This window comes from Epinephelus moara, chromosome 16 (genome assembly GCF_006386435.1).
Source record: "Epinephelus moara isolate mb chromosome 16, YSFRI_EMoa_1.0, whole genome shotgun sequence".
In the NCBI taxonomy this organism is placed as follows: domain Eukaryota; kingdom Metazoa; phylum Chordata; class Actinopteri; order Perciformes; family Serranidae; genus Epinephelus; species Epinephelus moara.
Genome location: NC_065521.1, coordinates 22555640 through 22574507, shown reverse-complemented (window position 1 = coordinate 22574507; position 18868 = coordinate 22555640). Strand labels below are relative to the sequence as shown.

The following is an 18868-nucleotide window of genomic DNA, read 5'->3' as shown; positions in this document are numbered from 1 at the left end:
GTTATAAACTAATGGATTAAACCTGGCAACTGTCCCAGTTTTATTGGCAAGATTTCATTGTAGTGTATAATTAGGGGTCAGCTGGAGCAGTTTATCTTGAAAACAAAAAAAGCGACCCCTTAGTCAGTCTTGAAAGTGTCCACATCTGTTGCACGCCATGAAAAGCCTTACTGGAAATAATGTGATGTATGGATTATTACAGAAATGAAGGTAAATCACGTCCAACATACATAACAGAGCAAAAAATGTATTTGCTTAAGTGGTTTTCATTTAGATTATACAAAATAAGTGGGTTGCACATATATATGAAGGTAAAATAGGCCTATATTTGATGTAGAAAAGGATTGTAGGCATGGTGAATTTCTGTACATTGTACTGTACCGTTTATTTATGTTAAAGCATTGGGATGTGACATGCTCCATCTCTCGCTAGACGGCGCTCTTTGCGGTGACCCTGGGTGTTGCGGTGACAGCGGTGCGGGGAGCGGTGGGTAGAAATCCTGCAGTGTAGCGTCACGGCTGAAAAAAAAGAGAGGCCCCACCTGCTCCCGCCTCCTTCCGACTCAGAGCATCACCATTGGCTCTGCGTCACATTCGTCACCACTGTCTCCTCGCTTATTGGTCCGCCCGGCTGTCAGTCATCGCGGTCGAGAGGCAGTTGACGTAATCTGTTCGTTAAATCAAGGCAATCTATCAATTCTCCTTTTCGCCCGTGTGCAGATAGACGTCCGCCTTGTATCTCTACAGGAAAATAAACTCGTCAAGGAGTCACGGGGCGCAGTCACAGGTCCATCCGGCGGAGGATACCGCTATAATGGGTGTTTTTCACCAAAGTGGACTTTATATCAGTTTTTGTGCTCGCGGATTTTGATAGAAAACAACACATCTTGACGCCCGCTAGCTAACGTTAGTTCTCGCCGCTGTCCTATGGTGTTGTCTTGGTGAGAGTCTTCAAACGTGAGTATAAATGTTGTAAAAATGTATTTGTATTTTTTAACATTTGTAATACAAGAGGTTGTTATTACAGGTTAATTTCAGGCAGTAGTTTTAGCTGGTGGGCAGTTGGCTGTTTAAGCTAACAGCCGTGCGAGTGTCTGGCAGCGTATTTGGACCGTTATATAGTCCTGGTTCCGATAACAGTTTTATATTTATACAAAATATTGCAAATTATATTAAATTACATGCTTATGAGCACAATATTTAGCTATGTTTGGATAGTTATAGCGTTTAGACGGACACCGGAGGTTAGTTAGTTCCGTCTCGTGCCACAGACTCAAGTCACAGCCGTTATGTTTCATGGCTCGCGCTAGCTTGCAATACAATCTATAACGCTGGCAGTTACCGATTAAAACAAGCACAGTGTAAGATTTAATGTTAAATTCCTAACACCTCTTCCATGCAGGGTCCACCGGGAACATTGTGTCGAGTCTGTGCTGCTAAAATAAGCATGCAACTCCTCCCTGCACTAGCCCACAACATACAGCCGCGGAGGATTAGCCTACTTCCTAACACCGAATTTAATATTTTAAAAACGAAAATTTTAAGCCTTGTGTGTGCACAGAGTTGAGCACTGTTGGATGGAGCAGACAGGCCCGGCTCACAGCCCCACTGTAGCCCACACAAAATAGGGTAGATAGAATTTCATGGGCGTATGCTTTAGCAAGTATGGCTGACTGCAAGGACATGGAAAAACCTGAGTTATTTGGCAAATGTAGTGAAGGGGCGCGGGATGTATAGCTTTAAATAACTGTAAACACACAGGAAAGTTGGGTTTATAATGACATTAAATGCACGATGTTTATGCAGCCTAATTATTACATGCAGCATTCATATTTTGTATCCATCAAAAGCGTATTTCGCACATACTATGGCTTTCTAAATTAAATGCATTACCCTGCATCCTTTATTTGATTGTTAAATGTCTGATTGGCTGCTGTTTACAAAATATTAAAGCGCTTCACTGGTTTTGGTCGGCCATGTTTGTTGTATGCTGTTATGACTGGAATTTGGGAAGGGGTGGACTTTCATTGTTATTTGCATTATGTGATAATGGGCCCTGCATTATTGCATTCAAGCTCTCTACCTTTTTTAAAACAAGGAAACACAATTTTGATTCCTTTACTTAATACCAGATTTTCTTTTTACAAAGCAGATGCATGCATTTCTTTTTCTGTTTCCTTCAGGGGGGATATACAAGGAATCTTACTGGGAAACAATCCTAAACCGCAAACATGTCTGGGGCGTCTGTAAAAGTCGCCGTCCGAGTTCGGCCCTTCAACTCCAGGGAGATGAGCAAGGAGTCAAAATGTATCATTCAGATGCAAGGCAACACTACAAGTAAGTCACCCACTGGCATGCACACATGGACACACACAAAACCCAACACCATGTTTTGAACATATGCAGGCCTGTCCACTAAAGGGAAGCCTGGTATACCACACATGCTCCCGCATAGTCTTCCTTCGAGGCTCTTAGCAGGGAACAGTAGAATGAGCAAACTGAATAGTGGACGGTTGGGGACAAACAGCCTGAAAGAGAATAAAAGGCTTACAGAATGAAATTCCTCCTCCTCTGAAGGGGCCTGCATGCCTTAGGAGTCTCTGTGTGAGAAACGCTGAGTTGGTTCATACTGGGAGACCCAGGGGTCGCCACACAGCCTGGCCTGCTAATACCTTCAATTCATCAAGGCTTTATCACACAGTTGGTGTTTTAGAATGGATATGTCTGTCACTTTGTAGTTTATGATCATGTTATCTCTCAGTGTACACAAGCAGTTTGTGAAGCAGTTTTAAAGATGTGTAAAATGCTATGGCCAGAAGTTAATCATTTATAAGATGTGCTGCTTTTTATTTGCTGTAAATTTGACACAAAAAAACTAAGTGGCGGCGTTATGGTTACAAAGGCCTGCTGACATTACAGAAAATGTTAATTTCTCATATGTTGCAGTTGTCAGCAGATTTGTCTTACCTTTGACAACATATTATTGGGATCAGTGATTAGATGTATATTGCATAGATGCACTTAATGTGCTTCCCAAGCTTTAGTTTTATATCGAGGCTCAGCAGCTTCATGCTTTAGTCATTCTTGGCTTTTCACACATGAACAGCTGTGTGAAATTAGGCCTGCAAAATTACAATTTTACATTGCTTGTGGAAAGATAAATGTACTTAAGTAAAACATGCATTTAGATTTAAATGAATCAATCTAAATATGTGTTATTGCAAAATGTAATAATTTAAACGATTGTGCACATTTGAATGAGTCATTGCATAGCTCTCCATGAACATATTGTTTAAGTAAATCTGTGATGCTATACCCTGCATCACTGCTGTAATTGTGGAATATATGAAAGGACAGACAACAGCAGAGCAAGAGCAGAATTTGGTTTGTAGTCTCGTGATTCAACCTGCTCAATTGTGACAGTGAGTCATCAGGTAGTGTGAAGTGCTTGCTGCCTCCTTACTCATGGTTGTGCTGTGTGTCCCATTTCAGCTGGCAGGTGAACACAGCCTCCCTGACACTAGAGCATGGAAACATTTAATGACCCAGTAACAAGACAGCATGTGACGGCAGGAACCTGTTCTTCCAGCAGGCTCTCCTATTTGCCTCAAGTTTTGTCTGTCAGTCTTACCAGGCTCATTAGACTAAGCCTTTATGAATCTTCCATAAGATCAAGTGTCCCTACCAGTTATGGCTCACTTGTCTTTTATCTCTCACACTCCACCAAAGAGAAGCTTTGTGTCAAATCCCCACTACTTTTACTCCATATCCTTGGGTTTTCATTATGCCAATGTCACTCGGAGGTGCTGGAGGGTGACTCGTGGTTTGTAGCAGAACTGCAGTGGAATATGCAGTGTTTTTGGGGGTTAGTGAGTGAGTGAGTGTGTGTGTGTGAGCGAGGGAGAGGAGGAGGCTGCAGTACTGCCTACTCTACCTCCTATCACATGGGCAGATTGCAGAGCAGAAAGGGAGGCTGGCAGGCGGCCATACTCTCCCTTCATCAGGACTTCATTGCAGATGGTATGCTGAGAATGCTGTCTTATTAAGATGCTGAGAGGTTGAACAGTAGCTAGTGGCTCAGACACACACTAGTTCCTGCATGCAGTTAAGATTATTTGACATGCAGTGAGAAAATCTGACTCTTCTGTGGTTGTGGTTCACTGGATTTCCTTACACTGTCACCAACTACCAGAGTCAACCAATTTATATTTTCACACTAAGCTAGTTTGTTTGAGAAGTGGTCAGTGTTTCCACCATGTTTTAGTGGATGGTCACACTTATTATGCTTTTTGATGATTACACTATTACACAGTGATATGATTGGTTGTCATGACTACCAGATGTGCGTAATTCCCCAGTTAATCCTGTTAAAAATGAAGACATCATCCAAAACAGATAAACTTGTTTATTTTTGCCCCTATCAAAGGCAGTGTGTGTATGACTCATCAAGGGTTTATATCTGCAACAATGGATAATCATTTCATGGCAGAAAAAAAGAATTACAGCATCTACAGAAACTTCTCACACCACTACTGCAGCGTGATCCCCATTTTTAATGTCAGTGTTCAGTATCTTATGGTGCTTTAATCAGAATCAGTGGTGCAGTAGTGCTAGCCTAACAGAGTATGTGATACCGATGTACCTCTATGGTGTATTTGGTGATGGCTAGCATTTAAGTGAGACTGAGAGCTGCCTCGCAGACAGGAGATGTTTTATGGAGTTGCTTGGTCAGCTTGTAGGTGTTCGGCAGATGTTTGCGGACAAGGCCGTGACACTCCCCTTATTGTTGTGACTCACTCAAGGGCATATGTGTCGGTGCGTGTGTGTCAACAATACAGAGAAAGAGAGCGCTTGGGGGCAAGGGCAGGATATGCTTTCTCTCTCTCCCTCTTTCACCATGCATGGAGGGTTGTCAAGGATAGGGTGCAGGCAGAGGGGCAGCAAATTGATTATCCAGTGTGCAGGAAATGTGTCCAAGGCCTCTGCAGGCAGGCTGGAAACAAGCAAAGGCCTCTTTCAGTAGAAGCTCTTAAACATACCAGAGCTAATGTAATTAGAAAGGGGTGACGCGATGGGCTGCTGCATTAGTTAGTGTTTGTGCTCCAAATGTTGAATAACGTCAGGACACCCAAAGCCTGCCTTCATTGGGGCGCTGATGTGTTCTCCACGTCGGTCTCTGTCTTGTTATGTAACCCATGTGTTGTGTTCCCCCTCAGCCAGTGTGTGGCCACTCATGAATGTATGGCCAAAGATGGTTGATAGAGCTCGCATAGTGCACAAGAGAAGCAGATCCTCTGATATGTTACACCATTACATTGACTTTAGTGGAACAAACCTGCATTCAGATAGATTATTTCCCATATTATCAATTTCTTACGTTACAGGAGATTAATGCCTTATCAAGAGATACCAGCCTAGCCTGTCTACATTTTCATGGACTGGATAGATGTTACACAGTATCATCCCCTAAACTAATGTAAACTAATTGACAAATTGATAGAACAAGCAGAAGGTCACTGAATCATTAAACCTTCACCTTTCAGATACAATTTTGCTGATTGTCCTCTCAGTATGAGCTAAGTGGATGGTGACCTTACAAAAACCCTACAGGGAGGAAGCGGCTCAGCTCTAGTGTCAGTTACACATAAGAGGAGGCTATCACCACAGTGGAAATGACAATGAGCTCATATCATATGAATGAATTTAGGTCATTGAGGAGAGAGCTTGCAGTAACAGTTGGGAGTAAGATGGGAGGCATGGGTTTGGTTTAGGGATGGTCATCCTGCTGCTGCACCCTTTGCAGACAGGGCCGATTGACCTGATTAGGACCAGTAATCCCAAGGCTTGCCTCAGGTTGCCACGCCCTGCTGCCGTAATCCCAGTGACCCTTGTAGGTGTACACATGCCACACACACACTCAGGGTGTTACATTCCTCATCGCCTCATGCTGAGATTGTTTTGGAGCAACACACATTTGCCCACATGCACGACTTACACATTCCAGACTGACCTCCTAATGAGGAGGGAGGACAGGCAGATGTCTGTCTGTGATCCGCTCATGCTGTGTCAAAGCATTTACAGGCCAGTGGTGCAAATGCACGTTGTGTAGCTCAGCCAGTTTTCAGTACACCTGCCTGTAACAGCTGCTGTAACACCCACCAGCAACAGAAAGTGACTTACACTGTCTTGCAGTCTTTTTTTATCCAAATTTTAAATCATTTGATCTTTAATATTATTAATACTGAGAGCATGCAGAAGTCTGTGAAACGTTTTCATAATAATAATCAGGAAGAAACAATAATCTCATGAGTCAGAGTGCGAGAAATTGTATCTGATGCACCTATCACTGTCATATCCTCTGTGGTCGTCTCTATGCTGCGTAGTCAAGGCAACAGCAACCTTTTTCTTCTGCTGCAAAACATCTTGAATGAATGAAAGCTTCTTGCTTCTGCCATCTACTTTTGTTTTTCATAACATCATGTACCCTAGTTTACTTTGGCTCATGACGTTTTGCCTTTCATTTCTGCTCTGATACCCCCTTAAGGCAGATGTGTGAGATTGGGTCTCAGCATTGCAAGTTGTTGTGTGATGCTGACGTTTGGCGGCTTGTGAAAGTGAATTGTAGACAGTTGTTAGGTTTGATTGAATGTTATGTAGACTGTCTATGTCAAGGTGTGTGTCTGGATAAAGTATCAGGCTTTGTATGATGACTAGATCCTGTTATTGAAGCCTTTTCATCCTGTCTGAAAATGAGACACGCATGAAGTGTGTGTTTAAGTTTGTTTTGGTAAAATTCTGTCCATGCAGTCAGCTCTTCAGTTTTATCTTTATTGAGTTGTAAAATCTAATTGCATCATTACTCTTTATATTGCAACTAAAACGTGGCGCAGAGCCATGTTGGCCTTTCCCATTGGTACTAAATCATTTTTCATTAGTAAGAGTTTTGAAATGACCAAGAAACCACAACGTGGCATTGCATATGAAAAGCTGAATGCTGGAATGTCCTTAATGTGGCAGAGATCAGAAGGGGAAAGTGGTAAATGCCTTCTCTCACTAGATTGCGGTTGCAGCTTTGTAGCTGACCAAGCCACTTGTGGTTTTCACTCAACAACAAATGTTGACACTTCATGACCTACTCTTTTTTTGCTTTTGTTTTCAGGTTGTGCCCATATTTGCATGTAAGACTCTTGAGGCGTGTTTGCTCAAAACCTCTGAAAAGGGACCGCAAGCAGACCTACTCTTTCCTCCTCAGGGATCAACATTGTTTTTTCCCACTTGCCCAGTCTGACTTCTACTTGCCCAAAGTCATCTTTTATTTGCCTCTATACAAATTGTTTTATTTTTTAAGCAGTTAACATTGAAGACTACGGTTAATTGTCATGAAAAAATTAACTAATTTTTATCCTCCTTGCTCTTAAACTTGTGACAAACTTCTCAATACATATTTGGAGTTTTACCCACACCTCCAAAATAAACTTCTGTTTCCAAGATAATTGAAATGCTTGCTTGCACTTATGCACATACCCTCTGCCATTTTCTCGCAAGTGCCTGATCACTACTGCATATGTGCAACTCTCAACAGAGAGGAGAAGGAAGTGGGATGGCTCAGTCCTTTGCTACTTCCTTCATCAGCTCTGGAAAAAAATGATGTATGTAACTCTTTTTTTACCACTTGCCCCATTGGGCAACTGAGTTGCTGAATTCACTAGTCCAATGTGGCATTTTACTTGCCCCATGTCTTGCCCCTTGTCTCATTTAGAAATTCAGGAGTTGACCTTCGCCCCGCCCACCACCGTTACTTGTGGTAGGTTGCGTTTTCCGTTTTTGCCAGTGCTGCTTGTGCTAGGTTGACCGATGAAAGAGTAGTACATGTCAAGATGGCTAGCGTTAGCATTAACATCAGAGAGATTCAGCCACACATGTTTGAGCCCCAGTTAGACCCAGACCAAAATCGGCGACTCGCAGACATATCAGAATGATAATTGTAGTTAGCATCTTTTATTTACTTTTGTAGTTTGTTAGCTTGTAGGCTAACTGACAATGGCTGACATAGCATTAATGGTTATGAAACACACAGTAAGCTAATATCTGCTATGATGGGATTTTTGGTAGATAGTGGAAGGACGCTCCAGGGTGTAGTTTACACACAAAAACTGCACACCCTAATATGCTTGCTGTCAAAACTTTTACTGTGCTAATGCAAACTCTCGCTCTCCTGCTCTGTAGTGGAGGTTGCCAGTGTTGTGTTAAACCCCCCGTCGATATGTGTTTACCATATTAGACAGCGATTGGCTACTGTTTTAGAGAGGTACCTAATCTAGCTTGCCTGGCGTACGTTTAAATCTCAGATTTTAGGAAAGTGCACAGACATCTCACCTCTCAGTCAAAGAATAGAAAAACACCTCACTAGTGATAAAATTTACACAGTTGCAAGGCAGTGTAATCAAGGTTGGACATTTTAGGGGGCATAAATGTAAGGAAAACACATTTTTGAGTGGTATGGAACTTATAATTTATAAAAACATAGTTTTTACAGATATCAAAAGATCTGGAAATATCAGACCTGGTAGAAAACTTCATAGTTGACACAGTGATGATGTCACCATTGGGCTGTATAATCTGTCACGTCTCTGGCCCAATTGGTTTCCTTGTGAGGGATCTCACATAGCGTGCTAGCTACAGTGATGAATGTGCAGTGGTATTTCAGCGCTCATCTGACATCAATGAATTTCTCTGCCTCATTGTTTTTAACCCACTCTCTACTCCAGCCTGAGATGGGGTTGAGTGGAAACTGTGGGAGCTTTTTGCAGAAAATGTGGGATATGAGAGAGGAGGATGGGATCGGAGCTGACTCTGGGGGGGAGGGGTGATGCAAACGCAGCCACAGAAGCAGAGACAGTGAAAGTCGTGCATGGGCACTGTTCACGTGTGGGAGAGCGTGAGGCAGCATCACATACAGTTGCCCAGGGAGAGATGATGGTGATGCTTATTTCCGTCATATTGGAGGTTAGGAAATAGTATGCAAGCTGAAACTAAAGAAAAGGCAACACTATTATATTTGCATTTGTCAGTGTGTTGTCGTTCTCTTGCAGTTTGTGCCTACACTGCAAGAAACTGGCCTTTTCATCTCCATTATTTTTTACAGAAAGGTTTACCAATGGCATAAGAGCACTGCATACATTTACTATGCTGTTTCACTTGTTTCAGGGGCTTTCTAGAGGCCAGTGTCACAAAAGCAAAAGTCTAAGATAAAGACATCAAAACAAATCAGCCTTAGCGGCAGCAGATCATCAGAAATGCAGACATTGTCTTGTGTTTCTTGTTTTCAAATTAATTCAGGACTCAATACTAAATTAAACATGTTGTTTGGGTGATATTTTTTGTAGCACTGAACCCTTAAGAAAAAAACAAGATGAAGAAGATATCACTACTCATAGGATGGTGTTCCTAAGGGGCTTTGCTTCGATTGGCTGCTGGCGTCCAGACCACAGAAATCCATTAATGTTAGTAATATAACCAGAGATAAAAGGCCAACCGCCTGCCCTCACATGACAAGTTGGAACAACACAATGCTGAATTAGTCTGGTGAAATACAGTTCAGCCAAAGCCTTAAATGTGTCCCAGTTTTATAACAGCACCCAATCAGCAGAAGGGTTCAAGAGATTGTTTGTATAACAAAAGGGTCACCAGCTGATTTTTGTGCTCAGAGGAGGGGGGATTAGGAATGTGTGTGTGACCATGTGTCATTATGCTGTATGTGACAGGATAATTATAATTGGGGAGATAAAGAACATAGTTGGGCTGCAAAAGATGTTAACACAATATTAAATGTTATCCAAAATCTGAAGTTAGGTATGGTAGCTGTATAATGCCTGGTATCCTATTTTAGAGGAGCATACACAATCACTCAGTTGAATCTGACTTACTAGCTTAGGTCATACTCATTTAGCTATGAAAATCAGATCATGCTCACAGCAGCCCACCTCCGCCATCATTCATCCCTAACTTGGTGATGCATTCAGGGAATGGTGTCTTTGTTTTTAAAGCTATGGTACTCCTGGCTTTCTCCTCTTACCTACTCTTTGGTTCATTGCCTAAGTTGGGTGAAATGGCTGCACTTTCCCACATTCAAGAGAGTGAATGTGTTTTTTAGTGTTTGTGCCCTGACCGACACAGCTCTCTTTCCCGACTATATTGTTTGGTTTCCTCCCACAGTCTGAGGGCTGAATTCAGAGGCAAACTGGAGAGCTTTGCAGTCCGGGCACGGGTAGCTTGGTGGTGGGCATGATGTTCACTTTGTATTACTCATGTATTATTCATGAGTAAGAAGTCGGAGGGGGCGGGGGGTTGGCAGTATATTAATTTTGAAACCTTAATTATTAAGAGTCTGTCCTTTGATCTGGTTGGCTACTGGAATCCTCTGCTGCTCCAAAATGAAGCTGTCTCATGCCGCTGCTTGAATACGGAGATGCTAATTGAGATCAGTAGTATACACACATACCCATAAATGCATACACACACAGATACACCGTTTCATGCGTCATTTCCGTCCTCCACAGACAAAATGCTGGATAAAAGGCATTAGTCATCTGACATTAGCTGGAGGCATCTCTCAGTGCTTATCCTTAATGTTGTCTGACTACACAGAACATGTCAAACAAGTGATAACACTTCTTTTTAACCTTTTTTTAAATGTAAAGATTTGCCTTGAACAGAAAGATGTGAGATTTTCACAGATCTATGTGCTAGAGTTGTGTTCATGATGTCACGGTGCTTATATAAAGCCAGGGAGCATTTAAAGTGAAACTTCGGTCTTTGAGTGGAGGCTAGTTGAGGAAATCCAGGTCACTGCTCTGTAAAATGGGTGCCTGTTGTGAGCAGTGAATGTAAGGGGCTCTGTATTTCCCTTGTCTGCACAGCCTGGTCTACACTGTTGTCTACACACTGCCTGGATCATATGATGAGCTGTATGTTGTTTTGAGACAAATATGAGACACTGTTGAATCATGTGAAGATGTAAAATAACCATTTTGAAACAGCTTAACATTATAATGTAAATCCAGTGTTTTATAATTTATTTGTTTTCTCTTGTTTTTATCTTCTCTATGAATTTGATAAATACAAGTTTAGCCAGAAATGGCTAATACTTGGAAAGTTTTCTAGGACAAAGTGTACAAGTCAGAAATTGTTGGAATCGACATCTTTCTCATGGCAGAGAAGTTTCTTTACTGTTCCTATCGTAGGCTGATATTTTATAGCATCTTAATTATGTGAGGACTACAAATTAATCATTACCATTTTCTGTTATGTTGATAACCAAAGCTGAGCTGAGTAGAAATTAGTTCCACATGTATTAGATATAACTGAGGAAGGAATGCTTAATGCTAAGTCTGTTTTAGTTTTTGTTTCATAATGCAGCACATGCAGACCCACATCCCTAAAGTTCAATGTGAAAAGGTTGACACAGGCACATTTCAGTTGTCAATAAATTTAGTGTTATTTTTAAACGGGAACATACCAGACAGGTTTAAAGCTGTGGAGGTATTACTACTGTAGCTTTCCATGACACAGGATGTGTTTGAAAAGACCTCCGACCTTTTGCGGCAGCACCTGCAGAGAGGAGAATATCCTCCTTGGACCTGATCCATGAGAAGCATTGCCTCTTTGAGCTGTGAAAACAGCTGAAAACCCTGACTAATAATCCTGTGTCATTTTGTCTATGTTAACATTGAAGTGCAAACAACAACTTTGTTCATTAGACAGGTTGGACGATGTGTCTGTTTGACTCACTAGGCATTAAACTTAACAGCCATTAGCGTGTAATTTTGATATTTATTTTTTATTTCAGCTTTGATTTTAGGCCAGTTCTGTGTGCCTTGTGGGTTCAACCCCCCACGTCATCACCTAAGAGACTGCCCGATATCCCGCTCTCTTTGTTGTAGTTCTGTGTTTGTTTAGCTTCTGAATGGAGTCCTGCTGGCTTAGCATGTTTTCTCTGTCTGGTGGCTTCTAGAAGCTTCTCTTTAGTCTGTGTTATCCTGGACTCTGTGAGTCTGTGTGAGCTGCTAATATCAAAAGGCACTTGCAGCCATAGCTAGCTATCAGTGTCTGCGGGCTGGGAGCAATGTATGGTTTGGCGATGAGTTTGGCGGAAAGGTTGGGCAGCTGAAATCTGTTCATTCCTTCCTGTCACTGACAGTCTGTCGGCATGCGAAGCACTAGCTGCCATCTGCTGCTGTATAAATAGACAGTAGTCAGAGCTGGAACAGCTGGCACATAGGCCAGGACTGCGCCCATTCCCACTGCTTTCTAGCTAGGCAGGCAACCCCACCTAAAGCCATTTCAATGTATTACTTTTTTCAGATATTTTGGCATGGAGTTGGTAAAAAGAACACTTACGATTTCTGATTTCTTCAGTTTTAGCAAGGAACACACGTTTCTTAATTGGGGTAAGAAAAGGAGAGAAATCCTGTAGTCATATATATGTGCTTTATGAAAATATATGGCATGTTCACTCAAAAAATTGTTTGTCTTTACAATACACTGTCACTATCAATACGCTCAGGAAAAAAATGGAAGTTACCGACGATCTTCATGTAAAAGTGGAATTAATAATTGCAGTGCATGAAAACACATACTCTGACTTCCTGCCCAACTCAGATTTTATCAAATAACCTAGGTATTTGGATGTATGTATGTACAGTTTCTGAATTAATTTCAAATATCTCGATTGTATTTTATTTTTTCAACAATAATAAAATTAACTTGCTTTTTCACTGCAGTCCAATGTTTTTTAATGTGCAGTTTACATTTATTTAACTTCAGTACTTTCCATCAAAAATATTGAAAGCTTCTTTTTTTCTAAATGTGGCGATAACTTTTTCTAAAACGGAGGGGGAGAGTAAGGCGGTGTGAAAAGGGTCATTGTGGTAGAGGGGACTGGGCACATAAAGCCTTGTCATAACAGATTACCTAATGTGTTTTGCAGGCCCTGTTGTCAGTTGCAATACCCTGCATTCAGTGCATTGTTCTGGTGTCTTCCTGTGCTTTTTTCCCCTCTCCTCTCCCCCAGTAGGAAGAGAAAAATGACGTGATCAGCCTTCTGAGTAGAAACAGAGAATTTGTTAGTCTGAACTCAGTGCCTTTCTGTACTGTTACACTTATTACTCTGATTTAGTGGCTCTTCTAATGAAATGGTAATGCATGCTCTTATCATTAATAGAAAGTTTGTTGTAGTTTGTCGATGATGGTGATGTGGAGTCTGGTGTGAAGGGTCACGTCTCCTGGCAAGACAAACTCATCTGCCTGCCCGGAAAATTCCAGGTTTTTTTTGGCAGGAGTACTCAGCAGAGGAGTATTGAATTGCTGTGTGGATATTTCTTTAATTAAAGGCCACATGGCATCTGCCTGACCAGACGTGAAAGTGCACTGTATCCAAAGGGGTAATCAAGATACCACATGTTTGTTTCTGTTTTGGAGATGTTGTACGTCCTATGTTGTGGCTGCGACAAGCTCAGCTGTTTGTCAAATGAGCACAGCAGTGCTCAGACACTACTTTTAGCTCTCAGCTTTGAGCTGCATCCAGTGACAACTCTGTCACCTGTGCTGCAGCCCTGGCAACGGGGCCATCACACACACTCTTCTAAAGACACTGGATACAACACACAGTGCATTTCTGTGGCCACGTCAGAATGTGCCCCATCCAGTCTGTATGCTCTCTATTTAAGACTGAACAACCATATAAGCGTTACTGTGGCACCGCTCAAACCATCGACTCATGTCAGCAGCTGCTTTGCTTCACCACTCATGCACAAACTGTGACACAGGTGTGCGTTTGTAATGTCGTTTGGAGATCACAGCATTATGCTGTGTTCACACTACAAGCGACACACAGCAACAACCTACAAGTCATTTTCAATGGAAGGTGGTAACATGAAGCTACAAACTGACTTCCAACACTTGTCACTCCAGACGAACTTGATGCACTATAAATCAAAGCTGAGCTGGCCTCAACTTTTTTCAGTGCTCCAATGATGCAGTCATGCATCTGCCAATAATATATTTTTGTTTCTTGCTGTGGTGCTGTCTTATTTAGCTTAGTCAGCTGACGCTATATAAGCTTTTTGTGCACTGCAGTGCACATGGTGATGCAGTGGGGCAGCCAAATGTGATGTTAAAATAGGGCTCAGACATTGATCTATAGAGCATAGATATTTTGACCAAATACAAATTTTATATGGCGTTCAGCTGAGGTGCTTTGTTGCAAGTAGCAGACACACACAAGCCTATGATGACATAACTCTGTTAATTAGGGCTTGAGCAATGCTTCAGTGGCGACTTGGCAATAATGTAGCTGGTCAAGCTGTTGTGTTGTCGCTCATAGTGTGAACACAGCATTGGAACTATGATGGTATTGATTTCTCTTGACATGGCACACTTTTGGTGTGATGTAACTTTCCATGAGCAATTATGATCACCACCTGTGATGCTTTCGCATACAACAGGAACCACATGGTAAAGTCTACCACACGTCAACAGAGAAAACAATTGCTAGTTGTAGCCATTAGTATTAAAGTTGTAGTCTGAATGAGAATAAATGCCCATTAATATGTTTAGACATAATAATTATAATACAAATAGCTCCTTACGTTTCAGAACTTGCCTGAGAATCATCGTGTTTTTAATTCTTTCCAGTGATAGTTATCTGTACACCCTCGAGTCCTTTACAAACAGGAATTACTAGTAGCTAATTTGGCTTTAATGGTGCCAATTTACCCAAATGTAAACACATATATGCTAAAGACTAAAAAAACAGGGTTTAAGTTGTAACCCACAGCTAACTCACTGACATCTCCTGTTAACATCCAGCAAAGCATCATGCCTCTAAGGTGTTTGGGAGGTGCAGTTGTGTGGATTTGGTTTGAGGGGGGCCCTCAGTTCTAGACTTTAAAAACCCCTGACTTACACAAACCAAGCAGAAGACTATTGAATTAGATGCGCTTTATATTGGTGTGGTTCCTTCACTGCCTTTAGGCTTGTCAACCCAAATATGATCAACACGAAACAGCATAAAAAATGTGGTCCCATTATTCCATATGTAATTAGTTAAGTGTTCATGGTTAGGGTTGTTTGAACCCTAACTGTGTAACTAACAGTTGTATTTGGTTGAAAATGGCAGTTTGCAATCCTGCGCGCACTTGCATGTTTCAAGTTAGATTAATGAAATAATATTCCTCAGAAGTGAACCGTTACATCACACTGCTGCCCATATGCACACAGACCCCGGGGATGCTATTAAAATTCCTCAGTCTTGCTGAGAGAAGCACACATGGTGATTACAATTCTGCACAGATATTATTTCTCTGAATGCCTGGGTTCCCTTAGCAACTCACCCATTTGTTTTCCTTTTTATATTTTACATATGCATTTATTTGATCATCATCCCCTCCCTGTGATCGCGGACAGGCATCGATCCCCTCAAACTAACAGCTAGCAGGTCCTTAGAGGGTAACTGGAAGGGGGAGCCAGATATGTTCAGCCATTTTAGACCCTGCTTGTCTGCTCGTCTCAGGTGAATGAGGCTAGCTTTTAGTCCCCATCTGGTGCTCAGAGACCTCCCAACAACCTAATTACTGAGGGGTAACGTCGCTTTCCTGGCCGGATTATAGGCCCCATGTTGAACACTGGAGCACAAAATGTCTGCCGGCTACAACCAGCTGAGTGATGTTCGTGATAGCAGGATGTGGTTAGTTAACGGGTATCCACCCTGCCTTGAAATGGAAAGCTCCTGTGGAGTGCCAGCATCGTATCAGTCCTATATTCTGGGTAACAGGAACTGAACATGTAGAGCTGTGGCAATTTGGACACATAAACATATAACCTTGTATGCCAGCTTGTGTTTGTTCACTGCACATGGGGTTTTTGACTAAATTTCTGTGTTTTGACAGAATCATGTCCTACTACATTGTCTCCCACACAGATTTGCACGTCATCCTTTTATGTAATGGAAGTATTGTGTTGTTTAGTGGTTTAATGATGAGATGGTAACGATAAAATAGCCCTCTATGCTTCTCTTTAACTGATAATGTTGACTTTCTGCCTGTGGACCTTCACCTTAGTGTCGCCTGGTATGCAGCCGATCAGTGTGTACCCTCAGTGTCACCAAGAGTAGTATCTTGGGCTTTTTAAATGATTTTGTAAAATGTTTGTTTTTGTACTTAATTACAATATTGCTGTTAGTAAATGTTCCATTTACAAAGTATTTAAAAGGTGTTTGTGCAGGAAAAGTTGTTTCTGCTATTGCTTACTGAGTCTGTCATGATAAGTAGCTTATCGTAGTCTTAGTTAGAAATCCTAAAGCTTTCAACACAATGCTTTTTGCATGTCTCAGGCTTTTTAAAGGATTAGAATCCTGAAATCACTGTTTAATAAACAATTGTAATATTTAAGTTTCCATATAGTTTCTACAGAGCAGTAATAGGGAATGCTTGAGGAGAGAGAAAACAGAACGCAATGTGCCGCATCCTCCCCGTCTGTGCCAAGTTGAGGTTGTTATGGCAACCAGAATCTGGTCCTATACCTGTTGCCATGGTTGAGAAAGACTGAGTGATGACGTTTATGAGGCAGCAGAATGCGTCTGCCATTTTAAGTACAGGATGTGACTCTGGTGGGAATATTTACTATAAATGGAAGCAGAGGAATCCCTTATTGACATCTTAATTTGTGGCTATTACTATGCATGCATCAGTGCTCACATAGATTCTGCTTGTAAGTGTGATGTACAGGTGCCAGTGTAAAAACTGAACCGAGTGACTGATATTCAGTTGAGACAAAGTAGGTGAGTCATGCTGGAAGATGTGGGGCATTCCTGTCATATTTACTCAATCTCAGATGGCAGGGATAAAATTCACCTCATTCTGCCTCAGTCTTCAACGTTAAGATGCAACAGTTTGACAGATGTGTGATGACGCGGTAGTTGGATTGAGAGACAATGTGTCAGTCTCTCGTACAAGTAATAAGAACTTACACTGCACACACATGAAGCCACTGCCAGCCCCAGCCCTTACTGCATCCTTGCCTTCAATACACATTTATAGACTCTTACATGAGAGACCCACTCTTATGACGCACTGACAGGACCACATGGGTGAAGCAGCTATCTGTTCTGAGAGCAATGGAGTGGGCAATCGAATGAGCCGTTCATTCCACATCGTGAGCATGATTCACCTTTTGGAAGTTGTCTCCCACTAGCTCAGCTGTGCTTAGGTACATTTTTACACCACGACATCTACCCATGTCACTGATGACTGCCTATGACCGAACTGGGGAAGTTGACTGAGATTAGAAAGCTCACATCATTTCTTGTCTTGCTAGAACGCAGCTGTGATTCCCAGTAAGGCCAGTTTGTCACTGTCAGCCTGCTGGCCTGTCATGGGCATCCCACTGTCTAAATCCCACACGTGGCACTGTCTCATCATCTTTCTGTTTTTATTGCTCAGTTGCCCTGTTAACGCTGAATTTGGCTGACACTGAATGACTCTGAATTAGACTGTCTCGTCATTAATAGCCGCTGTAGATTGTTCCAGGAAAGGGGAACAGGGGCACTGGTAACGTAAATCCCCCTTCGTTTCCTCATGCCCTGGCTCCAATTACCCTTTGGAGGCAGGTCAAAGGTGAAATTGGGCTGTATTTAGCCACCTGTTTAGCTGTATCTTCTTCCAGTGCCCAATATGGAAGCTGCTACTCCGCCTGTGCACCTTAACCTGTTTGAAGATTTTTGAAGGGGTACAAACAAATGCATTGTTTTTACCTTTGCTAGGTTGTAGCTGCCTGAGTTTCAGTACAATGCCAGCCGCTACAGTCATCACATATTTAGCATGAAGCAGTTAGTGTTCTGGTTTCTGAGGACACGCTGTGCTTTTCTGTCAGCATGTGACCTGTGGAGGGTGATATGCAATCCCTGTCTCTCCACATCTCCTGCATTATTGATAAGTGTGCTGAAATCCTCTGAACACACAAGGCACTCTGCCTGGGACGTCTTGATGCAAAAGCCTCTCAAGCACCCTCATGTTGAGGAGGCAGACCTGGCTTTAATTTGCCCATTAGCAAAGCACAGAATTTGCATTAAACAAAGCTAATTACAGGCTCTGTGGCCCTTACTGGAGATTTGCTTGGCAGACATGAAAATCCACCTAATACATAGTTTATATTGTTCTTTCTAAGATGCAGATTCACTGTTTTTCCTTTCACCTTGCCTTCAGTTTCTATTGTTGCTCTGTTTGGATTGTTGCTAGGCCCTTGAGCACACCCATTAGTCCATCAAACCCTTTTTTTCACTAGCCTCTTTGTCGCTCCCTCCTCTTTACCTCCCCCCTCTGTACTGACGGTGGAGGTATGCGGTCGTCTGTATAGACTGAGCCAACACTCTGAACTATGGCTGCTGACGCAAGGCAGTTTTAGTCAATAAAAGTGCATTTTGTTTAAGAGGGGGATTTGAGGAACGGAAATCTACAAATATCCCACAGTAATTTCTAAGTCTCCTCCTCTCTCTCTGTCACATATCCAGTGTAGAGTGTGGAAAGCTTGAACAGTCGTCCCAGAGGTACCAGTAAGCATGCTTCAGAGGGATGACATGCCATGCCAGGCATGGCTGCAGATTCTTGTTCATTAAGAAATGTCTGTGTGGCCATAGGGAATGTATGGGTAGTGCAGAAATATTGTGTCATCATGCATTTTGCAGACACAACAGGTGAAGGTGGCATAGTGATGGTAGGCTACATGTGTTATCATGCAAACTCTATATTGTTTGTCTTTTTTTTTGCTGTGTTATCAGTTAATACCCTGATTTAAAGATGATGTGTTTGGCAAAA

General features: G+C 42.1%; 1 protein-coding gene across 12 annotated transcripts in view; it reads left to right on the top strand.

The window, feature by feature from the left end:
* Positions 1–687: 687 nt before the first annotated feature.
* The window catches only part of kif1b (kinesin family member 1B), a 64783-nt gene continuing 46602 nt past the window's right edge, over positions 688–18868 (top strand). For all 12 annotated transcript variants that reach the window (XM_050063929.1, XM_050063926.1, XM_050063928.1 and 9 more), the window contains exons 1-2: positions 688–956; positions 2183–2336. In XM_050063929.1, coding sequence (XP_049919886.1) covers positions 2231–2336 — 106 coding nt within the window. In that variant the 5' untranslated portion in view covers positions 688–956; positions 2183–2230. The remainder of the gene's footprint in view (positions 957–2182; positions 2337–18868) is intronic.